This window comes from Meriones unguiculatus, chromosome 10 (genome assembly GCF_030254825.1).
Source record: "Meriones unguiculatus strain TT.TT164.6M chromosome 10, Bangor_MerUng_6.1, whole genome shotgun sequence".
Lineage (NCBI taxonomy): Eukaryota > Metazoa > Chordata > Mammalia > Rodentia > Muridae > Meriones > Meriones unguiculatus.
The window spans coordinates 105131642-105153907 of record NC_083358.1 but is presented as its reverse complement, the minus strand read 5'-3'; the positions used below and the strand labels follow the sequence as shown (position 1 = coordinate 105153907).

General features: G+C 41.7%; 1 protein-coding gene across 1 annotated transcript in view; it reads left to right on the top strand.

The window, feature by feature from the left end:
- Spag17 (sperm associated antigen 17) overlaps positions 1 to 22266 on the top strand; it is a 203324-nt gene that overhangs the window by 88806 nt on the left and 92252 nt on the right. The window contains exons 8-15 of the mRNA XM_060392982.1: positions 875 to 1036; positions 3083 to 3155; positions 3341 to 3453; positions 6323 to 6460; positions 6563 to 6676; positions 7668 to 7818; positions 17853 to 18071; positions 18145 to 18324. Coding sequence (XP_060248965.1) covers positions 875 to 1036; positions 3083 to 3155; positions 3341 to 3453; positions 6323 to 6460; positions 6563 to 6676; positions 7668 to 7818; positions 17853 to 18071; positions 18145 to 18324 — 1150 coding nt within the window. The remainder of the gene's footprint in view (positions 1 to 874; positions 1037 to 3082; positions 3156 to 3340; positions 3454 to 6322; positions 6461 to 6562; positions 6677 to 7667; positions 7819 to 17852; positions 18072 to 18144; positions 18325 to 22266) is intronic.

Below are 22266 nucleotides of genomic sequence, written 5' to 3'. Positions count from 1 at the left end.
AGCATTAAGAGGAGACTGAGACCATTATAGAAAACCACAACCACAATACAGAGCTGCTGAGCCCAGTCACAATGGATACATCTAGAAAGCACTTCTGCACCTAAGGATCAGGAACATCATGGAGGAGAGGGAGAAAAAAAAATTTGTAAGAGCCAGAGAATCAGAAAGTTGAGTATAAAATTATGTCTCCTAATAATATCAGAAGCTAAACCCTTGATGTCTCACCAACATGACTGCCCAAATGTGAGTTGAACAAGGATGACACCAATGAGCATGCCAAACTGGACAAGAAAAAGCCCAAAAGGCTTCAACCCTACACAACAAACTATAGGCAACTGAGGAATGCAAGAATGGGGAGAAATGGCCTTCCTCAGGAAAGAGCACAATGGTTGTCCAATGCCAAATGATCAGCCCTGAAAACAGACATATAAGTAACATTACATGGACTTAACAAGTTATATTTAGAAAACATATATGTATATACAAATGCATACATGTTTACAATTAACAATTGATGAGAAAAGAGGCCATGAATTTGAAGGTACCAAAGTCATCTAAAAGGTTTTAGGATTTGAAGCACTGAGCACATGAAGCACACTATAGAAACTAATGAAGAGCTGCCTTTCATTACACTGAAACATTAATGGCCTCTTAAAGGTATTGGGCAGCGTTGGAACCTCTGTGGCCAATGTGAAGGGCATGAAGAATTTATGCATGAAAACTCCATCACCAACGCTAGAATTTGGCATTTTGGGATTTGGGGATCTGATTTCCTATAAAAAGGAAATAGGCATTTCTGGAAAGTTACACAAGTTCTATGTATTCTGACAGTCAGAAACCAATGATGAATTGTCATTGATTCTCTCCCCTGTAGCTTGAGTTGGGCACTGAGATCTTTGAAAACATTGCCTGTTTGATGTACGATAACCTGGATTGGAAGAGGCAGTATCAGCACTATTTGGAGAGCATGCAGCTCATCAATGTCCCACAAGTGGTTAGTGAAAAAGCCATGCTAGAAGCAATGCAAATTTCAGAGGTAGGCATGGGCTATAGTATCTGTAGTAAGCTTGGGATGGAGCAATTAACTTCATTTTCATATCTAGAGAGCATATGAAGAAATGGTTAAAATAAAAATCTGTGTTGGTATGCTGCTGCCCATTGTGTTGAGTTGTGAGAGTAGGAACAAGGAAACATCCCCCAACAAGACCATTAAGAGTTATGTGTTGAAATCTTTACAAAACTCCTTATCCTGGCTAGTCTTATGTCAATTTGACAAGCTAGAGTTATCTGAAAGGAGGGAACTCAACTGAGAAAATGCCTCTGTACGATCCAGCTATAAGGCATTTTCTCAATTAGTAACCAATGGGGGAGGGCCCAGCCCATTATAGGTAGCTTCATCCCTGGGCTAGTGGTCCTGGGTGCTATAGGAAAGCAGGCTGAGCAAGCCATGAGGAGCAAGTCAGTAAGCATCACTCCTCCATGGCCTCTGCATCAGCTCCTGCCTCCAGGTTCCTCCCCTGTGTGAGTTCCTGCCCTGACTTTCTTTCAGTAACGGTCTACAACATGGAAGCATAAGCCAAAAAACCCCTTCCTCCCCAACCTGCTTTTCATCTTGGTGTTTCATCACAGAAAAAAAAAATTAACCACCCCTTCTCACCTGGGAAAGCACAAAAAGAACCAACCACCTGTCAGCTCAGGGTACAATGACTACCATGTAAAACAAAGGGGATATTGACAAAATGGTTCCAGTATTTGCAGAGTGAGTGCTCGGCAGGATGCTGGTCACATACCAGGACATGTCTCCTGCCCTCTTCCCTGAAGTAAATTTTTGAAGGGAGTCTGATGTCCAGTTTCAACAAGGTGTGAGAAGGATGAGAACAGTAGATATAATCAAAATGCTACCTGCCATAATTAGGGTTTCTATTGCTGTCACAAAACACTGTGACCAAAAGTAGCTTATGGAAGAAGGGTTTACTTCATCTTAGAACTCTATCATTCAGGGAACTCGGTGCAGGAACTCAAGCAGAAGCAATGGAGGAACACTAGCCCTTGGGAGCCCAGAGGATGGGGAGTGTCCCCAACATCAAGCATTGAACTGTTTACATTGATAAAGCCTGGGTTTTGCTTTGACTCAGTTGGGACTGTGCCTTGGTTTTTCCCTTTTAGAACAATAAAGTATTTAACCTCTTTTTTATCTTACAGAACCCCACAGTCGAGAGAGACATTGGGTGTTTGAAGAGACAAAACTTTCAAAGTCTTGAAATTTTTAAGTACTGGGGAACTTTTAATAGTTTGAATGTTTGTGGTAGTAATATTGATGCTAATACGAGTTAAAAAACAAAAAGGAAAAATTACTTAATAGTGTTATGTTCATGTGTCAAAATGATAGAGGTCAAATGCCCTAATTAGATTTTTTTTTTTAAATCTGGCATAAGCCATGGCCATCTGTAAAGGGGGAATTTGAATTGAGAAAATGTCTCTTTTAAATGTTCCTATAGGCAAGTCTTCAGGGCATTTTCTTGATTAGCAACTGATGCTGAAGGGTGCAGCCCAGCATAGGCAATCAATGCCTTTCTTGGGGTATATCTTTAAAAACCAAACTGAGCAAGCCAGTAGGCAGTGTTCCTCCATGGCTTCTGCTTCAGCTTCAGCTCCTGCCCTGACTCCTCTCAGTGACCTGAGAATGTAAGATGAAATTAACCCTTTCCTCCCCGCGTTGCTTTTAACTGTGGTGCTTTATCACAGCAACAGAAACCCTGACAAAGACAGCACCTGAGCTGTAGAACAGAGGACTTGAGAGAGGGGAACCAGGTGAAAGCTGAGCATGAATGCCTGGCAGAAAATCTGTCAGAAAAGGAGTGCACAATAATTTCCTAAAGAAGAGGAGACAAGAGGCACCAAGATATGGATGCTTTAAAAAAAAAAAAAAAAAAAAAAAAAAAAAGTATCACGACTCAAACCAAGACCAGGGAGATACCCCGTGTCCCACTAGCTTTTTTCCCCATCCTCATTTCTCAGGGTCCTGATGGTGGGTCTGTGATATCTGATGACAGCACTTCTGCTTTAATTCTTTTTCTCTCAGCCTCCACCACCAACCGCTCCAGTCCCTGGAAAGAAGAAAGCACAATATGAACACACACAACGATCAGGCACGTGTGAGATGCCGCCTCCTTAAAGCTGAAGCCCTGCCCTCCCTCCCTTCTCCACTGCTGTCAGCAGCCCCTCCACCCACACTCCATACACTGGCTAGTGCCTCACAGTGTTGACTTATGCACAGAATTTCAGGAAGAAATAGAGAATACATCTTAATTAGGCCATGCTGTTTTCTGCATTTTTACAGTGACTTTCCTCATCACAACTGAAGTAGACATGAGATATTACAATGACTTGCTGAATCCAATTCCAGAGGAGTTTATTTCTGTGCCCCTGATACTGCATTGTATGCTGGAACAGGTGGGTGGATGTCAGGGCTTCTCTTCCACCATCGACCTTGACGAAATGATCTCTCTTTGCTTCCAAATTTCAGTTTGATTTTTGTGATCATACTCAGAGTGCTGGGGATGCATCCCACTTATTAAGTCAGAATATTTCAGAAAAAAAAAACCTAAAATTATTTTTTTTATCATCAACTTCAGTCCTCTTTCTCTTGCTGAACTCTAGAATCACTCATTGTGCTCCCCAAAGTTTGGGTAGAATCTATACGTTTTAAACTGTCCTTACGTGGGTGTGCTGATTAATTTTTGTCAGCTTGGCACAAACTACAGTCACCTGGGAAGAGGGACCCTGAAGCAAGAAGTTGCCTCCATCAAATTGGCCATGGGCCTGTATGCGGAGCATTTCCTTAATTAATGATTGGTGTGGAAGGGCCCAGACCACTATGGGCAGTGCTATACCTGGACAGGCAGTCCTGTGTTGGATAAGAAAGCAAGCTGAGCGAGCCATGGAAGCTAGTAAGCTTCAGGTCCCTGCTTTAGTTCCTGCTTCCAGAATCCTGTCATGGGTTCTTGCCCTGAGTTCCTGCCTTGCCTTCCTTCCATGATGGACAATAACCTGAAAGCCTAGTTTCTTCTGGTCAGTGTTTTATTACAGCAGCAGAAAGCAAACTAAGACAGCAGGCTTATTTTAATGAAAGAAGAAAAGAACTTGAACAGGGGATCAGCTGCTTTAAATATTTATTTCTTTAAGTTTATGTTTGTGTGAATGCCTTCATGTGTGGATGCCCATCACTTACACGCAGAGACCAGTGGAGGCTAGAAGAGGCAGTTATACCCTTTGGAACTGCAGTTGCAGGTGCCTGAGAATTGCCCGATGTTGGTGCTAGGAGTATGTTTTTTATGTTATGTGTACCGATTTCCTTCATTTTCTGGACAGTTACACTAATAGTTTCCTTTACATTAGAAGGTTTTAGTGAAACCAATGATTTTATTATTATATCAATGCATTTCAAAGAGCTCAAGTCTCTAAAATTTGAAGATGCTCAAGTCTTGCAGTCTCGTGACTTTATTTACCATAGACGCCCCTGTTTCATTCAAATCAGCTCAAAACAGTGGCTATTCCAAAACCACCTACTAAGCTCCAGTTAACAGGAAGGATGGCTGAGGAACTCCACTTTGTCCCCTCCTCTGACAGATTTCCTGTAGATATGAGTGGGATGAATAAAGACCTAGCAAGGGGTAAGAAAACCAAAGTCTTGAAGTAATAGGATGCCATTTTGCAGGACTAGATGTTAGAGCTCAGCTTCTCAGAGATGGAACAGTTTTAACTGTTCCTTTAGGATGCCAGTGAACCCAGGAGATAACTGGAAGCTACAAACTAGCAACAGTAGTGAGTGTTCTGAACGACAGAATGTTCAACAAAGGTAAAGACGATGGGACTCTTTTCTCCTAGAGCAGTGGTTCTCAACAGGGGGTTATTTTGCTTCCCTATGGGCACTTTGCAGTGAGTGGAGGAGAAGTAGTCACACAATGGGAAGGGTGGCATTTGCATCACATAGAGGCCAACAGTGCCGCTAAATACTCTAGTGTGCAGGGCAGCACCCCCCAAAGTTCCAAACACTCAGTCCAAAAGGTCAGTCACACTGCCAAAGCTGATCAACCTTGTAGAACAATACAAAATTATAACAACGATGCTAATATTTAGAGGCAAAGGAGAAGACTATTGATTGGATGTTCATGTTGGGTGTTTGGTTACATTCAGCTTCTTTTGCTTGCTACCCACACAAAACTGAACAAGGCAATTAATCTTTCTAGACCCTGCTTTGCCTCCATTAAGGTAACTATTCTACATTTTTCTGTATTTGAATAAATAAATAAATGAGGACTTGGCCTGAAGTCCCTAGTCCTTAGTTCAAATCTATGGAGATGGATTAACCATGTAAGTCACTTGCTTGTGTTTTGGTTTGATTTTTTTATTAATTACAGTTTTATTAATTACAGTTTATTTACTTTGTATCCCAGCTGTAGCCCCCTCCCTCATCCCCTTCCAATCCCATCCTCTTTCCCCCATCTCCTCCCTACCCCTCTCTAAGTCCACTGATAGGGAAGGTCCTCCTCCCCTTCCATCTGATCCTAGCTTATCAGGTCTCATCAAGACTGGCTGCAATGTCTTCCTCTGTAGCCTAGCTAGGCTGCTCCTCCCACGTGGGGTGGGGGGTGGGGGGAGGTCAAAGAGCCAGCCACTGGGTTCATGTCAGAGACAGTCCCTGTTCCCCTTACCTAGGGTACCCACTTGGATACTGAGCTGCCCTGGGCTATGTCCAAGCAGGGGTTCTAGGTTATATCCATGCTTGGCTGGTCCTTGGCTGGAGAATCAGTCTCAGAAAAGACCCCTGTGCCCAGTTATATTTGGTCCTTGTGGAACTCCTGTCCTCTCCAGGTCTTCCTAACTCCCCCTTCTTTCATATGATTCCCTGCACTCTGCCCAGGGTTTGGTTGTGAGTCTCAGCATCTACTTTGATACACTGCTAGGTAGAGTCTTTCAGAGGCCCTCTGTGTAGGCTCCTTTATCAAGTGGAAAATACTGCATGTGCCAGGCCATGCAGTGAGGCTCAGGGGAGTCAGCGTGTGCGCAGATACCACACAGTACCTGGACGGTGGTGACCACGATGCTTAGACGTATGTATGCCGATGTATGTTGAATCTGAAGTCTTCCGAGAACTGTTTTCAGGATTCTCCTTTATTTTTGGCATCACTGACATTTTGGTGCCATTACCACAAATGTTTTGATGGACCTGCCTCCTCCTTACTAAGAGCCATGAGAAGGCATGAGCATCAGCGAAGAACTGAGAACTAACCCACCCCCTCCCAACCGCTCTCCTCAATAGGTTGTAGCCACTGAAGAGGATCTCACCCCACCGAGTTTGGTGGAGCCACCCCCGAGAGCAGATGGGTTAGACTACAGAATTGCAGCTCATATTGTGTCAATCCTGCCTTCCCTCTGCCTCTCTGAGAAGGAAAAGAAGGTCAGAGCATGAGTGAGCCAAAGCGTTTCTGTACTTCGAAAAAAAAAAAAAAAAAACAGTATGCATTATCTCACTCAACTGATATTATTTTAATTTAAATAGAATCTCCAGGAGATATTCTTAAGTGAAGGAGAAAGTGAACCCAAACCGGAGCCCAAAGGCCCGCTCCTCGTGAACTACCATGACACACATGGCCACAAGAAGCATGCGCTGAAGGTAATAATTTTGCCACCTCCCTCCCATAGCTCATGGAAGAAGGTGTGTTTGTAATGCATTAGTTGTGGGGAATCTCATTGGATGATCTTATCAGCCAATGCCAATGAAATGTAGTGTGTAGAACAGATACCTCCTGAGAGACGGGGGCTCATAAAACAGGAGGGGAGAGAGGAGGCATATGTCAGCAAAGAGCACTTGCCTAATCACAGAGGTCGAGTTAACCACTGGGTTGATTGTCACCATTAATTCTGCATTAAAGCTTTACGGTGAGGGGCTGAAGAAGTAGCTGAGCAGTTAAGAATATTCCTTGCCAATTAGGTCTCATCAGAGCGGCTACTGCATTGTCTTCTTCTGTGGCCTGGTAATGCTGCTTCCCCCTCAGGGGGAGGTAATTAAAGAGCAGGCCAATCAGTTCATGTCAGAGACAGTCTCTGTGTAAAAAAAAAAAAAGAAAAAAAAGAAAAGAAAAGAAAAAGAATATTCCTTGCTGGTCCAGAGGACAAATCCACAAAACCCATGCCAAGCAACTCAGAACTTATTTTAACTCCAACTCCCAGGAGCCTCTCCTGGCCTCCAAGGGTATCTACACACAGGCATGCAAGCATACCCACAAACAAAAATGAATCTTGAAAAAAAATATGGGTGTTTGCTTTAAATATCTGCTGCTATGAAACACTAGTGGAGGGCAGCAAAGGACTTTGGAATGGATATACAAGTCCACTCAAAACCTGGGCAGCTTGTCACCAGCAATGAAGGCTCAGTTGTACAGTTGTCCTTGTGCTCTAGGAACTTCTGGAAAAGTGAGAACTGGCTTTTTTGACCTTATCCTAAATACTGAATTTGTCATCTTCAGTTATTCCTGATTTCCTCTGTTCTCTGATAATGAGAGTGAAGGTATCATGTTTAGCCTTCTCCATATGCATGAGGCACGTGACCGCTACCATTAATGTCTTCTTGCCATGTTGCTCTCTCTCTCTCCTTTATTTGTAAGGACCAAAAAAATTTTGACGCAGTTCAAGTTGAACAGGAGATGCAGTCCAAGCTGCCTCTGTGGGAATTCCTTCAGTTCCCTCTGGCCCCTCCGTGGAATAGCACCAAGCGGCTTGCCACCATCCATGAGCTCATGCACTTCTGTACGAGCGGTGAGTACATTGTTTCCCTTATTAACAGTCACACATATACCTTTAAATTGCACCCTTATCTCCATGCATGGTCCTTGGTTGGAGTATCAGTCTCTGAAAAGACCCCTGTGCCCAGATTTCTTGGTTCAGTTGCTCTCCTTGTGGAGCTCCTGTCCCCTCGAAATCTTCCTATCTCCCCCTTCTTGCATAAGATTCTCTGCACTCTGCCCAAAGTTTAGCTATGAGTCTCAACATCTGCTTTAATACACTGTTGGGTAGGATCTTTCAAGGCCTTCCTCTGGTAGGCAACTGTCCTGTTCCGTTTTCTCCCTCCTCTGATGTTCATCCCAATTGCCTTTCTGACTGAGCATTGATCATCTTACCCAGGATCCTCTTTCTTGCTTAGCTTCTTTAGGTGTACAGATTTTAACATATTTTTCCTATGTTATATGTCTAATATCCACTTGTAAGTGAGTATATACTATGTGTGTTTTTCTGATTCTGGGTTACCTCACTCAGGATGATCTTTTCTAGTTTCCACCATATCCCTGCAAATTTCATGATTTCCTTGTTTCTAATTGCTGAGTAGTATTCTATTGGGTAAATGTACCACAATTTCTGTATCCATTCCTCAGTTGTGGGACATCTGGATTATTTCCAGATTCTGGCTATTATGAATAAAGCAGCTATGAACATGGTTGAACAAATGTCCTTATTGTATACTTGAGCATATTTTGGATATATGCCTAGGAGTGGTGTAACTGGATATTGGGGAAGCACTATTCCTAATTTTCTGAGAAAGTGCCAGATTGATTTCCAAAGTGGTTGTGTAAGTTTACACTCCCACCAGCAATAGAGGAGGGTTTCCCTTTCTCCACATCCTCTCCAGCATGTATTGTTACTTGATATTTTTATCTTAGCCATTCTGATGCGTGCAAGGTGAAATCTCAGAGTTGTTTTGATTTGCATCTCCTTGACAACTAAGGATATTGAACATTTCTTTAAGTGTTTCCCTGTCATTTCATATTCTCTGTTTAGCTCTGTACCCCATTTTTTAATTGGATTACTTAGTTTGTTGGTATTTAAATTCTTAAGTTCTTTATATATTCTGGATATTAGCCCTCTGTCAGATATAGGGTTGGTGAAGATCCTTTCCCAATCTGTAGGCTGTTTTGTTCTAATGACAGTGTCCTTTGCTTTACAGAAACTTTTCAGTTTCATGAGGTCCCATTTTTTGGTTGTTGATATTAGAGCCTGTGCTGTTCAGGAAGTTGTCTCCTGTGCCAATGAGTTCAAGGCTCTTCCCCACTTTTTCTTTTAACAGGTTTAGTCTGTCTGTTTTTATGTTGAGGTGTTTGATCCACTTGGACTTTAGTTTTGTGCAGGGTGATATGGATCTATTTGATTTTTCTTCATGTAGACATCCAGTTAGATCAGCACCATTGTTGAAGATGCTGTCTTTTTCCATTGTATGGTTTTGGCTTCTTTGTCAAAAATAAAGTATCCGTAAGTATGTGGGTTTATTTCTCGGTCTTCTATTCGATTCCATTTATCCACCATTCTGTTTTATGCCAGTACCATGCAGTTTTTATTATTGTTGCTCTATAGTACAGTTTGAAATCAGGGATGGAGATACCTCCAGAAGATCTGTTATTGTACAGGATTGTTTTAGGAATTCTGGGTTTTTGTTTTTCCATATGAAATTGAGAATTACTCTTTCAAGTTTTATAAAGAATTGTGTTAGTATTTTGATGGGAATTGCATTGAACCTGTGGATTGCTTTTGGTAGGATAACCGTTTTCACTACATTAATTCTACCAATCCATGAGCATGGGAGATCTTCCCATCTTCTGGTATCTTCTTCAATTTCTTTCTTCAGAGTCTTGAATTTTTTTTCATACAGATCTTTCACTTGCTTGGTTAGAGTCACACCAAGGTACTTTATGTGATTAGTGGCTATTGTAAAGGGTGTTGTTTCCCTAATTTCTTTCTCAGCCCTTTTGTCTTTTGTATACAGGAGGACTCCTGATTTCTTTGAGTTAATTTTATATCCAGCCACTTTGATGAAGGTGTTTATCTACTGAAGGAGTTCTCTGGTAGAATTTGGGGGGGGGGGTCACTCATGTATACTATCATATCATCTGCAAATAATGATACTTTGAATTCTTCATTTCTAATTTGTATTCCTTTGATCTTCTTCAGTTGTCTTATTGCTCTAGCTAGGACTTGAAGTGCTATGTTGAAGAGATATGGAAAGAGAGAGAAGCCTTGCCTTGTCCCTGATTTCCGTGGGATTAAGTTTCCATCCATTTAGTTTGATGTTGGCTATAGGCTTGCTGTATATTGTCTTTACACTTTAGGTAAGTGCCTTGTATCCCTGATCTCTCCAAAACTTTAAACATGAATGGGTTTTGGATTTTGTCAAATGCATTTTTGGCATCTCAGGAGATGATCATGTGGTTTTTCTCCTTCAGTTTGTTAATGTGGTGGATCACATTGATGGATTTCCATATATTGAACCACCCCTGCATGCTTGGGATGAAGCCTACTTGTTCATGGTGGATGATATCTTTTATATGTTCTTGGATTCGGTTTGTGAGTATTTTATTGAGTATTTTTGCATCAATGTTTATAAGAGAGAGATCTGAAGTTCTCCTTTTTGTTGGGTCTTTGTGTGGTTTAGTATGAAGATGACTGTGACCTCATAGAATGAGTTTGGTAATGTTCATTCTGTTTCTATTTTGTGGAATAGTTTGAAGAGAATTGGAGCCATCTCTTCTTTGAAGGTCTGCTAAAATTATGCACTGAAACCAACTGGACTTGTGCTTTTTTTTTTTTTTTTTTTTAGAAGGGAGACTTTTGTTGACCGCTTCTATTTCCTTGAGGAATATAGGACTATTTAATCTATTTGCCTGATCTTGATTTAATTTTGGTAAATGGAATCTATCAAGAAAATTCTCTATTTCATTTAGATTTTCAGTGTTTGTAGTAAGACCTAATGATTGTTTGGATTTCCCCAGTGTCTGTCATTATGTCCCCCTTTTCATTTCTGATTTTGCTGATTTGGATAGTTTCTTTCTGCCTTTTAGTTAGTTTGGCTAAGGGTTTGTCTATCTTGTTGATTTCATCCAAGAACCAACTTCTTGGTCTCATTGATTCTTTGAATTGTTTTCTTTGTTTCTAATTCATTGATTTCAGCTCTGAGTTTGATTATTTCCAGTCGTCTACTCCTCTTGGGTGTGTCTGCTTCTTTTATTTCTAGGGCTTTTAGGTATGCCATTAAATTGCTTGTATGAGATGTTTCAAACTTTTTTCTGGAGGCACTTAGTGCTATGAACTTTCCTCTTAGCACTGCTTTCATTGTATCCCGTAAGTTTGGGCAAGTTGTACCTTCATTTGCATTGAATTTTAGGAAGTCTCTAATTTCTTTTTTCATTTCTTCCCTGACCCAGATGTCATTGAATAGAGAGTAGTTTGGTTTCCATGCATGTGTAGGTGTTTTGTTATTTTTGCTGTTGTTAAGGTCTAATTTTAGGCCACGATAGTCTGATAGGATTCAAGGGATTATTTTGACCTTTTTGTATCTGTTGAGGCTTGCTTTGTTTCTGACTATATGTTCAGTTTTGGAGATGGTTCTGTGGAGTGCTGAGAAGGTATGCTGCTTTTGAGCTTGGGTGAAAGGTTCTATAGAAAGGTCCATTTGATTTAGGACCTCTATAAGTGTCATTATTTCCCTATTTAGCTTTGTCTACATGATTTGTCCCTTGGTGAGAGTGGAGTGTTGAAGTCTCCCACTATTAAGGCGTTGGGCTCAATGTGTGATTTATGCTTTAATAATGTTTCATTTACAAATACAGGTGCCCTTGTATTTGGGGTATAGATGTTGAGGATTGTGATGTCTTCCTGGTGGATTTTTCCTTTGATGGGAATGAAGTGTCCCTCCTCATCTTTTCTGATTAATTTTGGTTAAAAGTCTATTTTATTAGATATTAGGATAGCCACTCCAGCTTGTTTCCTGGGTCTGTTTACTTGAAAAAACTTTTTCCAGCCCTTTACTCTGAGGTAGTGTTTATCTTTGTTGCAGAGGTGTGTTTCTTGGATGCAGCAGAATGTTGGATCCTGTTTCCACAACCATTCTGTTAGTCTGTGTCTTTTTATTGGAGAGTTGAGTCCATTGATGTTGATAGATAATAGTGACCAGTGAATGTTAGCCCCTTTTATTGTGGAGTTGCTGCTGATAGTGTGCTTGTGTGCTTGTTTTCTTTGATTTTTTTTTTTGTTGTTGTTGTTGTAAGGTTATCTATGTCCTGTGTTTTCTTGGATGTAGTTGGTTTTGTTAGATTGGAGTTTTTCTTCTAGTATCTTTTGTAGGGCTGGATTGCTGTGTAAATATTGTTTTTAGTTTAGTTTTTTCATGGAATATTTTGTTTTCTTCATCTATGTTGATTGGAAGCTTTGCTGGGTATAGTAGTCTGGATTTCATCTTTGTTCAGTTAGAGTCTGCATGATGTCTGTCCAGGCCCTTCTGGCTTTTATAGTTTTTGTTGAGAAGTCTGGTATGGTTCTGATAGGTCTGCCTTTATATGTTACTTGGTCTTTTTCCCTTGCTGCTTTTAATATTTTTTCATTGTTCTGTAGATTTAGTGTTTTGACTATGATGTGACGTGAGGAGTTTCTTTTCTGGTCTAGTCTATTTGGTGTTCTGTAGGACTCTTGTATGTTTATGGAAATCTCTTTCTTTAAATTGGGAAATTTTTTTTCTATGATTTCTTGAAAATATTTTCTGGATCTTAGAGCCTGGAATCTTCTTTTGCATCTATTCCTATTATTCTCAGATTTCGTCTTTTCATGGTGTCCTCGATTACTTGGATATTTTGTGTTTGGGACTTTTACGATTTTAATTTTTCTTTGAGAGATGTATCAATTTCTGCAATTGTATCTTCAGCGCCTGAGATTCTGTCTTCCATCACTTCTATTGTGTTGGTGATGCTTACCTTTGTGATTCCTGCTCTTTTCTTTAAGTTCTCCAGCTTCAGGGTTTTCTCTGTGTTTTCTTTATTGATTCTAATTCTGCTTTTATGTCTTTCCTTCATCTGTTGTATGATGATTCCTGTCTTTTTATGATGGCCTCTTTTTTTTTGTTCATTTCCTCTCTATGTGCCTCTACTTGTGCCTCTACCTGTGCCTCTATTTGATTGACTGCATTTGCCTGTATTTCTTTGAGAGCTTTGTTTGTTTCCTCTTTATATGCCTCTAATGACTCAATAAACAGCTTTAAAATCATTTTCATGTTTCTGATAAAGTAAAATATCCATTGATTTTGGAGGTTGCTGGTGAAATCATGATGTTCTGTCCTGATTTTTGTTGGATGTGTTCTTACACCAACCTCTAGCCATCTGCTATCTGTAACCTTCATTGTTTATCTGCACTTCTACTGGGTCCGTCTGTCTCTGGTGTCTGGAGTATTCTTCAGGAAGATGAGAGAGGTCCACTGGTTTGAGAGTGGATGTTGGTGTTTCAGCCTAGCCAAGGGAGGAAGGTTGCAGGCGCATGTGCACAAACACGGGTGTGTGTGTGTGTGGCAGTGTGCCTTGAGGGAGAGGGTGCTAGAGTGTGTAGATGCCTGAAAGGGTGGAACTTAAGCACCAGATGGGGTACAGATGCTAGGGCTGTTCGCAGGCGTAATGTGCATGCACTGGTGCCCTGAATACCTTAGTGGCCTACAGGCCTGTTATACTGGTATCCTGGTATTCAGATCTGTCTGGGCTCCAGATACGGTTTGCCTGGACTCCACTGGTAGACCCACAGAACAGGTACTTCAGTGTTGAGAATGCTGTCCCAGGATCCCTGTGATGCCCACAGTGGGGGCGTGGGTGGAAGCGATACGATGTCTGGCTGCTATTGTAGAGAGACCCTGCATCTGGGGCTCTGCAAGCACTCACTTAAAGGTGCACTCACTCGTGCAGGCCTAATTGGAAAGCACAGCGGTTCTTCCTGTTCTCTACTCTCAGATTTGGGCCCGCAGGGGCAAATGAGGAGATCCATCAGCTCAGCGGTGTCCACTGTTTGTCCGCTCAGCAGGGATGCCTATACTTGGGGTAGCTGCCTCTGCAGCCTCAGTCACCGAGCACGGAGGTTTGGGCTTGGGCTATCACTGCCATCTCAGCCATGCAGGGAGGCCAGCACTTGGGGCAGAGGCCACTGCAGGCAGCTTCCACCGAGCAGGGAGGTTCATGCTTGGGGCAAGGGGGGCTGAATTTCTCTCGCCAATCTCAGTTCCCAGAGACATCCACGGGGGACCTGGATCCAACTGTCCCAGCTCACAGGTTGCCCCCTCTCACCCAGGAAGCATCAATGTGGATGTTCTGGCTTCAGCTGCCCCTCCAGTCACCAATTTCAGAGTTTCTGTGCCTCAGATACAGTCTGTGCTGATTGCCGCCATCTTGGACCAACCCGTGTTTTTTTTTTTTTTTTTCAGGGTTTCTCTGTGTAGACCAGGCTGGCCTTGAACTCAGAACTCAGAGATCTGCCTGTCTCTGCCTCCTGAGTATTGGGGCTAAAGGCATATGCCACCACCACCAGGCTACCCTGTTTCATTTTTACTTACATTCCATGTCCACCATGCCTCAGGACCACCCCAGGCCAGTTCATCACATCTCCTTGAGCTGTTTCAACAGCTCTCCCACCACTTTCAGTGCTTTCACCTTTTCACTATCAGTCTTTTATCCACATAGTGACTAGAAAACCCTTTCTAAAATGTTCATCAGCTCATGAGTCTTCCTTGACCAAGAGCTTATAATCACCTACTCTACTCAGAGTGAAACCAAAGGTGTCTTCCACAGGCTACGAATCCCCTCCCCTGAAAGGCTTTCGTCAGCTTAACCTGCTGTATCTGCAGTGGCCCCACTGTCCTTCCTTGAAGTGTCAGTCACACACATGCTGCTGGAACTTTGTGCTTGCCAAATTTCAAGCCTCTCGTCACATGCTCCTTCTCCTTTCTCATTTTGCTTTATTATCTAAGGTTTTTTTCTTTTCCCCTCAGTCTTCAGCATACAATAAGAGCACAGCCTTTCCACTTTCACTTCCAATGTCCTAGCTTCCTTTTTTATTATCTCTTCTGTCATATACATTTGTATATTTCCAGCCACTTTAGTGATATTTTATGACAGCTAGGATCCCACTTACTGACACACTTTCAAACGTAGTTACTAACACCCGGTGGGTACTCAGAAAAGTATTTATTATTATTATTATTATTATTATTATTATTATTATTATTATTATTATCGTTATTATTTGTCAGTTTTGGTTTTTGAGATAAATTCCAGGCTGGCCTAGAATGCATGATAATCCTCCTGCCTCAGCCTCCTAACTGAATTATCGGCGTCCACTACCATACCCAGATCAAAAATTATTTAGTCAGTAACTCTTCTGCCTCTCTCTTGTCTCTCTTCTGGATCCCTGTGCTGTTTTTCCATGCCGTTAGATTCATCTTTGGGTGGGTTGGGGATTAAGTTGGTCTATGAGTCATTAATCTGGAACAATCTATTTGACTGTTATTTTGTTGTAATCTTATTAAATTATTTTTGTAGCTTCTACCTCTCAAACAACCATGTTGAACTTTGAAAGTTTAAGAACCAGCTCATGTTCTTCTTTGAATCTTAAGCACCTGTAGCAAATCTGAAATGTCACTGATAGCTCGGTGACTATATACTGGACACAGTTGAATAGACACCATGAAGCACTGGTAAACCTTGAAGTGCCAATGTGGAAAGAAGCAGGGAGGTTTTTTGTTTTGTTTTGTTTTAATTTTTTTATTTTTTTTACTATTAATTACACTTTATTCATTTTGTATTCCCCCATAAGTCTCTCCCTCCTCTCCTCCAGATCCCACCCTCCCTCCCCCTTCCTCATGCATGCCCCTTCCCAAGTCCACTGATAGGGGAGGTCCTCTTCTCCTTCCTTCTGATCTTAGTCTATCAGATCACCTCAGGAGTGGCTGCGTTGTCATCTTCTGTGGCCTGTAAGGCTGCTTGCCCCTCAGGGGGAGGTGATCAAAGAGCAGGCCAATCAGATTATGTCAGAGGCAGTCCCTCTTCCCTTTACTATGTAACCCACTTGGACACTGAACTATCATGTGCTACATCTGTGCAGGGGTTCTAGGTTATCTCCATGCATGGTACTTGGTTGGAGTATGAGTCTCTGGGAGGTTCCCTGTGTTCAAATTTTCTGGTTCTGTTGCTCTCCTTGTGTGGTTCCCGTCCTCTCCAGCTCTTACTATTTCCCACTTCTTACATAAGATTCCATGCACTCTGCCCAACAGTTGGCCATAAGTCTCAGCGACTGCTTTGATTGTCAGCAGGGCAGAGGCTTTCAGAGGCCCTCTGTGGCAGGTTCCTAGGTTGTTTCCTGTTTTCTTCTTCTTCTGATGTCCAGCCTCTTTGCATTTCAGGATGGGGATTGAGCATTTTAGTCAGGGTCCTCTCTTTTGATTAGTTTCTTTATATGTACAGTTTTTAGTAGGTGTATACTATATTATGTCTATATGAGTGAGTATATACCATGTGTGTCTCTCTGCTTCTAGGACAGCTCACTCAGGATGATCCTTTCTAGGTCCCACCATTTACCTACAAATTTCATGATTTCCTTATTTTTTCATTATTGAGTAATACTCCATTATGTAGATGTATTACAATTTCTGCATCCATTCTTCAGTTGAGTGGCATCTGGGCTGTTTCCAGCTTCTGGCTATTACAAATAAAGCTGCTACAAACATGGTTGAACAAATGTCCTAACTATGTACTTGAGCCTCTTTTGGATATATAACTAGGAGTGGTATGGCTGGGTCTTGAGGAAGCGCTATTCCTAGTTGTCTGAGAAAGTGCCAGATTGCTTTCCAGAGTGGTTGTACAAGTTTACATTCCCACCAGCAGTAGAGGAGAGTTCCCCTTTCTCCACAACCTCTCCAGCATGTGTTGCCACTTGAGTTTTTCATCTTGGCCATTCTGATGGGTGTAAGGTGAAATCTCAGGGTTGTTTTGATTTGCATTTCCCTAATGGCTAATGAGGTTGAGCATTTCTTTAAGTGTTTCTCTGTCATTCGATATTCCTCTACAGAGAGTTCTCTTTTCAGCTCTGTTCCCCATTTTTTAATTGGATGACTTGGTTTGCTGCCTTTCAGCTTCTTTAGTTCTTTATATATACTGGATATGAGTCCTCTGTCAGATAAAGGGCTGGTGATGATTCTTTCCCAATCTGTAGGCAGTCGCTTTGTTTTGATGACAGTATCCTTTGATTTACAGAAGCTTTTCAGTTTCAGGAGGTCCCATTTATTGATTGTTGCTCTTCGACCTGTGCTGTTGGTGTTCTATTCAGGAAGTTGTCTCCTGTGCCAATGAATTCAAGGGTATTCCCCACTTTTTTTTTCTAACCGATTTAATGTGTCTGGTTTTATGTTGAGGTCTTTGATCCACTTGGATTTTAGTTTTGTGCGGGGTGATAAGTATGGATCTATTTTCATTTTTCTACATGTAGACATCCAGTTGGACCAGCACCATTTGTTGAAGATGCTGTCTTTTCTCCATTGTATGGTTTTGGCATCTTTGTCAAAGATCAGGTGTCCATAAGTGTGTGGGTTTATCTCTGGGTCCTCTGTTCGGTTCCATTGATCCACCATTCTGTTTCTATGCCAGTACCATGCAGTTTTTATTACTGTTGCTCTACAGTACAGCTTAAGGAAAGTAGCAGTTTTTACAGGTGGTATTTAAACCAATATGGTACCCTAGAAAGTTCAGGCAAGTGAATAATGGTACCAAACACTGGTTAAGCTATAACATTGTTTGGGAGTATCCCTCAGATCTATTATATTTTCACTGTGATTTTCTTACTTCCCGGGACTCCTGATATTTGTTGAAGATTTATGAAGCCTGCATTTAAAGTCAGGCCAACATCCATCGTCACATGAATGCCCAGAGCCCCTCAGTTGCACCTGTGTCAGTCCTGCATCATGTACTAATAAGAGCCTTCCTTGAGGCAGGGGTCCTGCTCTCTTACAGAAGTGCTGAGCTGGAATGAAGTAGAACGAGCCTTCAAGGTGTTTACTTTTGAGAGCCTGAAGCTCTCAGAGGTGGATGAGGCAGGACAGCTCAAACCCGCCAAGGTGATGAGTGAGACAGACACTGAGAATTTCAACATTCCTTGGGACAACCCTGCTAGGTTCGCGAAGCAGATCAGGCAGCAGTACATCCACAGGATGAACGTGCAGGTCAAGACAGGTGCGCTGCATGGAAGGGGTGGAGGGCAGCTATCCAGGTACTGTATCTAATGGATGCTCTTCATCCTGACTAGATACTGAAAGCCGAGACAGAACACTATTCATGCACCCGAATATGGGCAAAGCTGAGGAAGACACAGAGAGATATGGAAATCCCCCAAATTCTGACACCATGAGACACTTGGATGCTGGTAACAGACAGGTGTCAGAGAAAGAGACCAATATGCCTACATGGCCCCATCTGGAGCCCTTGGGTAAGTGAAAGCGTGTGTAGACTCTGTTAAGCTTAAGCAGAAATAAAGAGACAAGTTGAACAGCCATCACTTAAATGTAAATACGTCTTGGCTTCAGCTGATAAAAAAAAAAAAAACTCAATATCTAAGTTAACTGGTTAAGTAAACATACTGAGTCCTCCCTTTCCAAGTCTGTGTTTCAAAGCATCCTCTCAGTTCACTCTTCCCACAGAAAACTCAACGCGGTGAGCATGTGCACTTCCTGAGATCTAACCATAGCAGTGAACAAAGTAAGTAGCAGGAGAAACACTACAAGCATAGAAGTAAGTCAGTGGGGTTAAAACAAAACAAAACAAAACAACACAAACACAAAAATAGAAGAACAAAACCATAAAAGAGTGGCTATTTGAGAAAAGCAAGGCAAGTTGCCAAATGTTTTATATGACACTAGTCACCAAAAACAAACAAACAAACAACAAAAACAGAGAAAGAAGGTACAAATAACCATATCAAGAATAATATCTTCTCAGGAATAAAAATGCTGCTGGGGATGAAGACACAGACTTCAATCAGAGCTTGTAGAGATTGAAAAGATGTAAAGAGAGCTGAGTTTGGAGGAGCAGCAGGCCTGGAACCATAGCTACCGGAGCCACTAATGGGAATAGCACAGGTTCTGGGACCATCTGAGCTACCTCTGAGTTCAAGGCCAGGGTAGAATTTGGGGAGACCCTGTCCTGACATTAAAAATGAAAAGAATCTAAGATAAAAAGTCAGTGGGAGAGCCCTTGCCTGGCATCTCCGAGGCCCCAAGCTCGATCCCTAATGCCACAAAAACAGGAAGAGGAAGTAAACAATTTTATTCTACTAAATTTGAGAATGAAATGGGCAAATTATTTGAATTTTGTAACTTACCAAAAATGATCAAACAATAGGAATAGCCTTGTAAGCAACATATTGAATTGTTCATAAGCCACAATTTGCTGAATTGTTCATAAACCACCTTACATAGGACACATCCAGCCTGGAGCTGTCATGTCATTAGCAAATGATGCCAAACACTGAAAAATAGAAAAAGAACATTGTAATCTCAACAAAAATTATTCCAGGAAATAGAATCAGTCATTTTGTAAATTTAGCATAAACATTATAATAAAATTTATCAAAATGGTTAGAAAAGAAACAAAGTCAATCAAGAACATAGATATAAAATTCTGAGATGAAATATGAGAAAGTCTGTTGAGCAGATACCAAATGATAATATCTTCCAACAAAATTACATTTTAAGAGGATCAGAAAGAAAATACATACACTGTAAAAAAACAATATGAGTTATTAATTAACATTTTACTGAAAAAAAAAAACTCAGCTCAATTTATAGATTATATTGTGAAAGGCATTTAAATTTTTATGGTAACCAATGACAAAAGTCTTAGTAAACAAGCCTAGTAGGAAAACTTCTCAATTTAATGAAAGTTGTTTTTAATGACAACAAATATTATATACCACAGTAAAAGTGGGAACTCTTTTCCCTCTCTGATCAGGAGGGTGCATCCCAGGGGCCCTCTTTCCCATCCGTGCCAACTCATCAAGAGAAGAAAGTCAGGTAAAAGTAGGCCTTGAAGAGGGAAAAACGAAGTATCTCTATTTGGAACAATTTTACATGTGGAAACCTGAACAGTCCCCATACAGCCACAAATTACAGCCACAGGGGCGCTTAGCAAAGGAGGCTGTGGTTCTTAAGATGCAAACAAGCTGGAGGCAGCTCTGGGGCTTCTCTGCATGGTTGTTGTCTGAAGCAATCACACTGTGGGCACCTTTCATGTGTGTGCTGCAGTTTACAATAGTAAAAGGTCTTGTTAATGCAAGTACAAACACCCCCAAAGTACAGTGAAGGTAACTGTAAGCACCCCCAAAGCGCAGGCGTGAAGCTGGGGTTGACTATGGTCATCTTGACAACTTCTTTATCTGAATGAGAGGAGAAGAAAAGGTCAGGGGTGGGTAGAATTTTGAAAGGCGGCCTCCTAGATGTCAGCAGGGTGGTAACAAGGAGAAAAGACAGAGAAGTTGGTGTTGATTTAGAATCTCTCTGCTGTATCCCAAGCACCATGCCTTGGAGTGGGTCTTCTGTTTGTTACCACTTTATAGAAACACTGAACTTATTACCAAGACACTCTCACCTCAGTTCAACAAATGAGAAAGCCAAAGCAGAAATGTTTAAATAGCTTGAAACAGGATAGTAGCGCCCTCTACCTCACCTCATAACAAGGCATCCTAGGCCCCAGAAATTTCTCATGAAGCTACCTAATAGTTTGACCACATTCAGAACTTTTTTTTTCTGTCATGCTGATTCTTATCCCTCATCCTGGTTTTGTTGCCTGCTTCTTTCTTCCCAACAATAGATTCCTTCTGTCCTAAGTATGCCTACCCGGTAGCCTAGCTCCCAACTCTCTCTCTCTCTCTCTCTCTCTCTCTCTCTCTCTCTCTCTCTCTCTCTCTCGTACACACACATGCACGCATACCCAAACACAGGGGAAGGGAGAAAGAGAGGAGAGAGACAAAGGAAGAAAAAAGAGGTGAGAGACAGACAGACAGACAGAGGAGGGAGAACAGAGGTAACCCTGTTTGTTAGGGAATCACATATCCTATGCATACAGATATAGGATGATAGGGGTCACTCTGAGCATGGAACCAAAGTCCACGCTGAGAAATGGGGGGGGGGGTGTTTGTTTGCCTGTTTTGTTTTTCTGAAGGCAGCTCCTGTAGAGCTTTCTTTCCTCAGGCAACTTTTGCCACCTGGTGGTCAAACCACTCACATGGTGCAGCAGAGCTTGGAGGACTCTACCACTGCCATTCCTCAGGCTGCAGTGTACGTGGTATGTCCTGGGGACCCAGCAGTTTGCAGGGCAGATCCCTAGCCCTAAGAGCTTCTCCATGGTGAATTCAGGTCTACACTCAGGAGCCACTGGTCCTGAGTGGGGAGGCAGCTGGGCTTGTAGCTCCGTGACTGTTCCCATAGGAAGATGTTGTTGTTGTTTGAGCTTCCATAACTCTAGTTCGTACTTCAAAAGCAACCGCTCTAATTCCGTTTCAACAAAGCAGAAATCATGCTTGTGTCTCCCCGCACAACTGTTTTGGCATCACACGCATTGGTATGCCTGTTTCTGGACATGAAGGGCTGAATATTTGTGCTTTTCCTAACCAAACCCTGGGTTTCCATCTGAGATTGTTTTTGAACTTGACAAGGCCCATTGGATATTTATGAAGAACCTGAGAGCTGATAACCATGAGGCTGTAGGTTTAGACGTGCCCTTTATGCTTGTTGGGTGTTTTTTTAATAAAGTAAGCGCTTTGCAGAGGGATCTTGTTATCTATAAAGTAAACCAGATTAGGATAGCTGTTTTTCAAAGGGAAGGGAAAGCGTCCATTTCCAGATGTGTCAAAGACTACTGAATCACACTGTCAAAGGATTATGTGGTTGAAATCAGGAATCGGACAGAGAAAAAAATGGCTTTTATTGTACTATTAAATCAAGAGTTCGGCTTACTATTAAAATGTTCTCCCCTTTGACAAAATCACTGGTGTATTAAGTTTTGAACATAATAAACTAAAGAGTTGGTTTTGTTCCTGTATCTTTAGACACAGCAGGGAGTATCAAATCTCTCAGAAATCTGGCAGGCTACAGATAGGATAGGAGACTTTTATTTTATAGATTTCATATCAACTGTTTCAAAGACACAGGGGACATCATGGTCTATTTAGAATTATAGTTGGCCTGAGTTCTGTCTTCAGTGCATATGTTTATACAAATGCTGAACTAAATTGGCTTTTGTATCTTCCTCCAAGTCAAAATGGAACATTCATTCTGTCACCTACAGCAACCCATGGACAAGAGGAAACTAGGGCCAAAGACGTACATAGCTGTGTTCCTAGGACAGAAAACCATTAGCCTCTTTTTCACAGGCA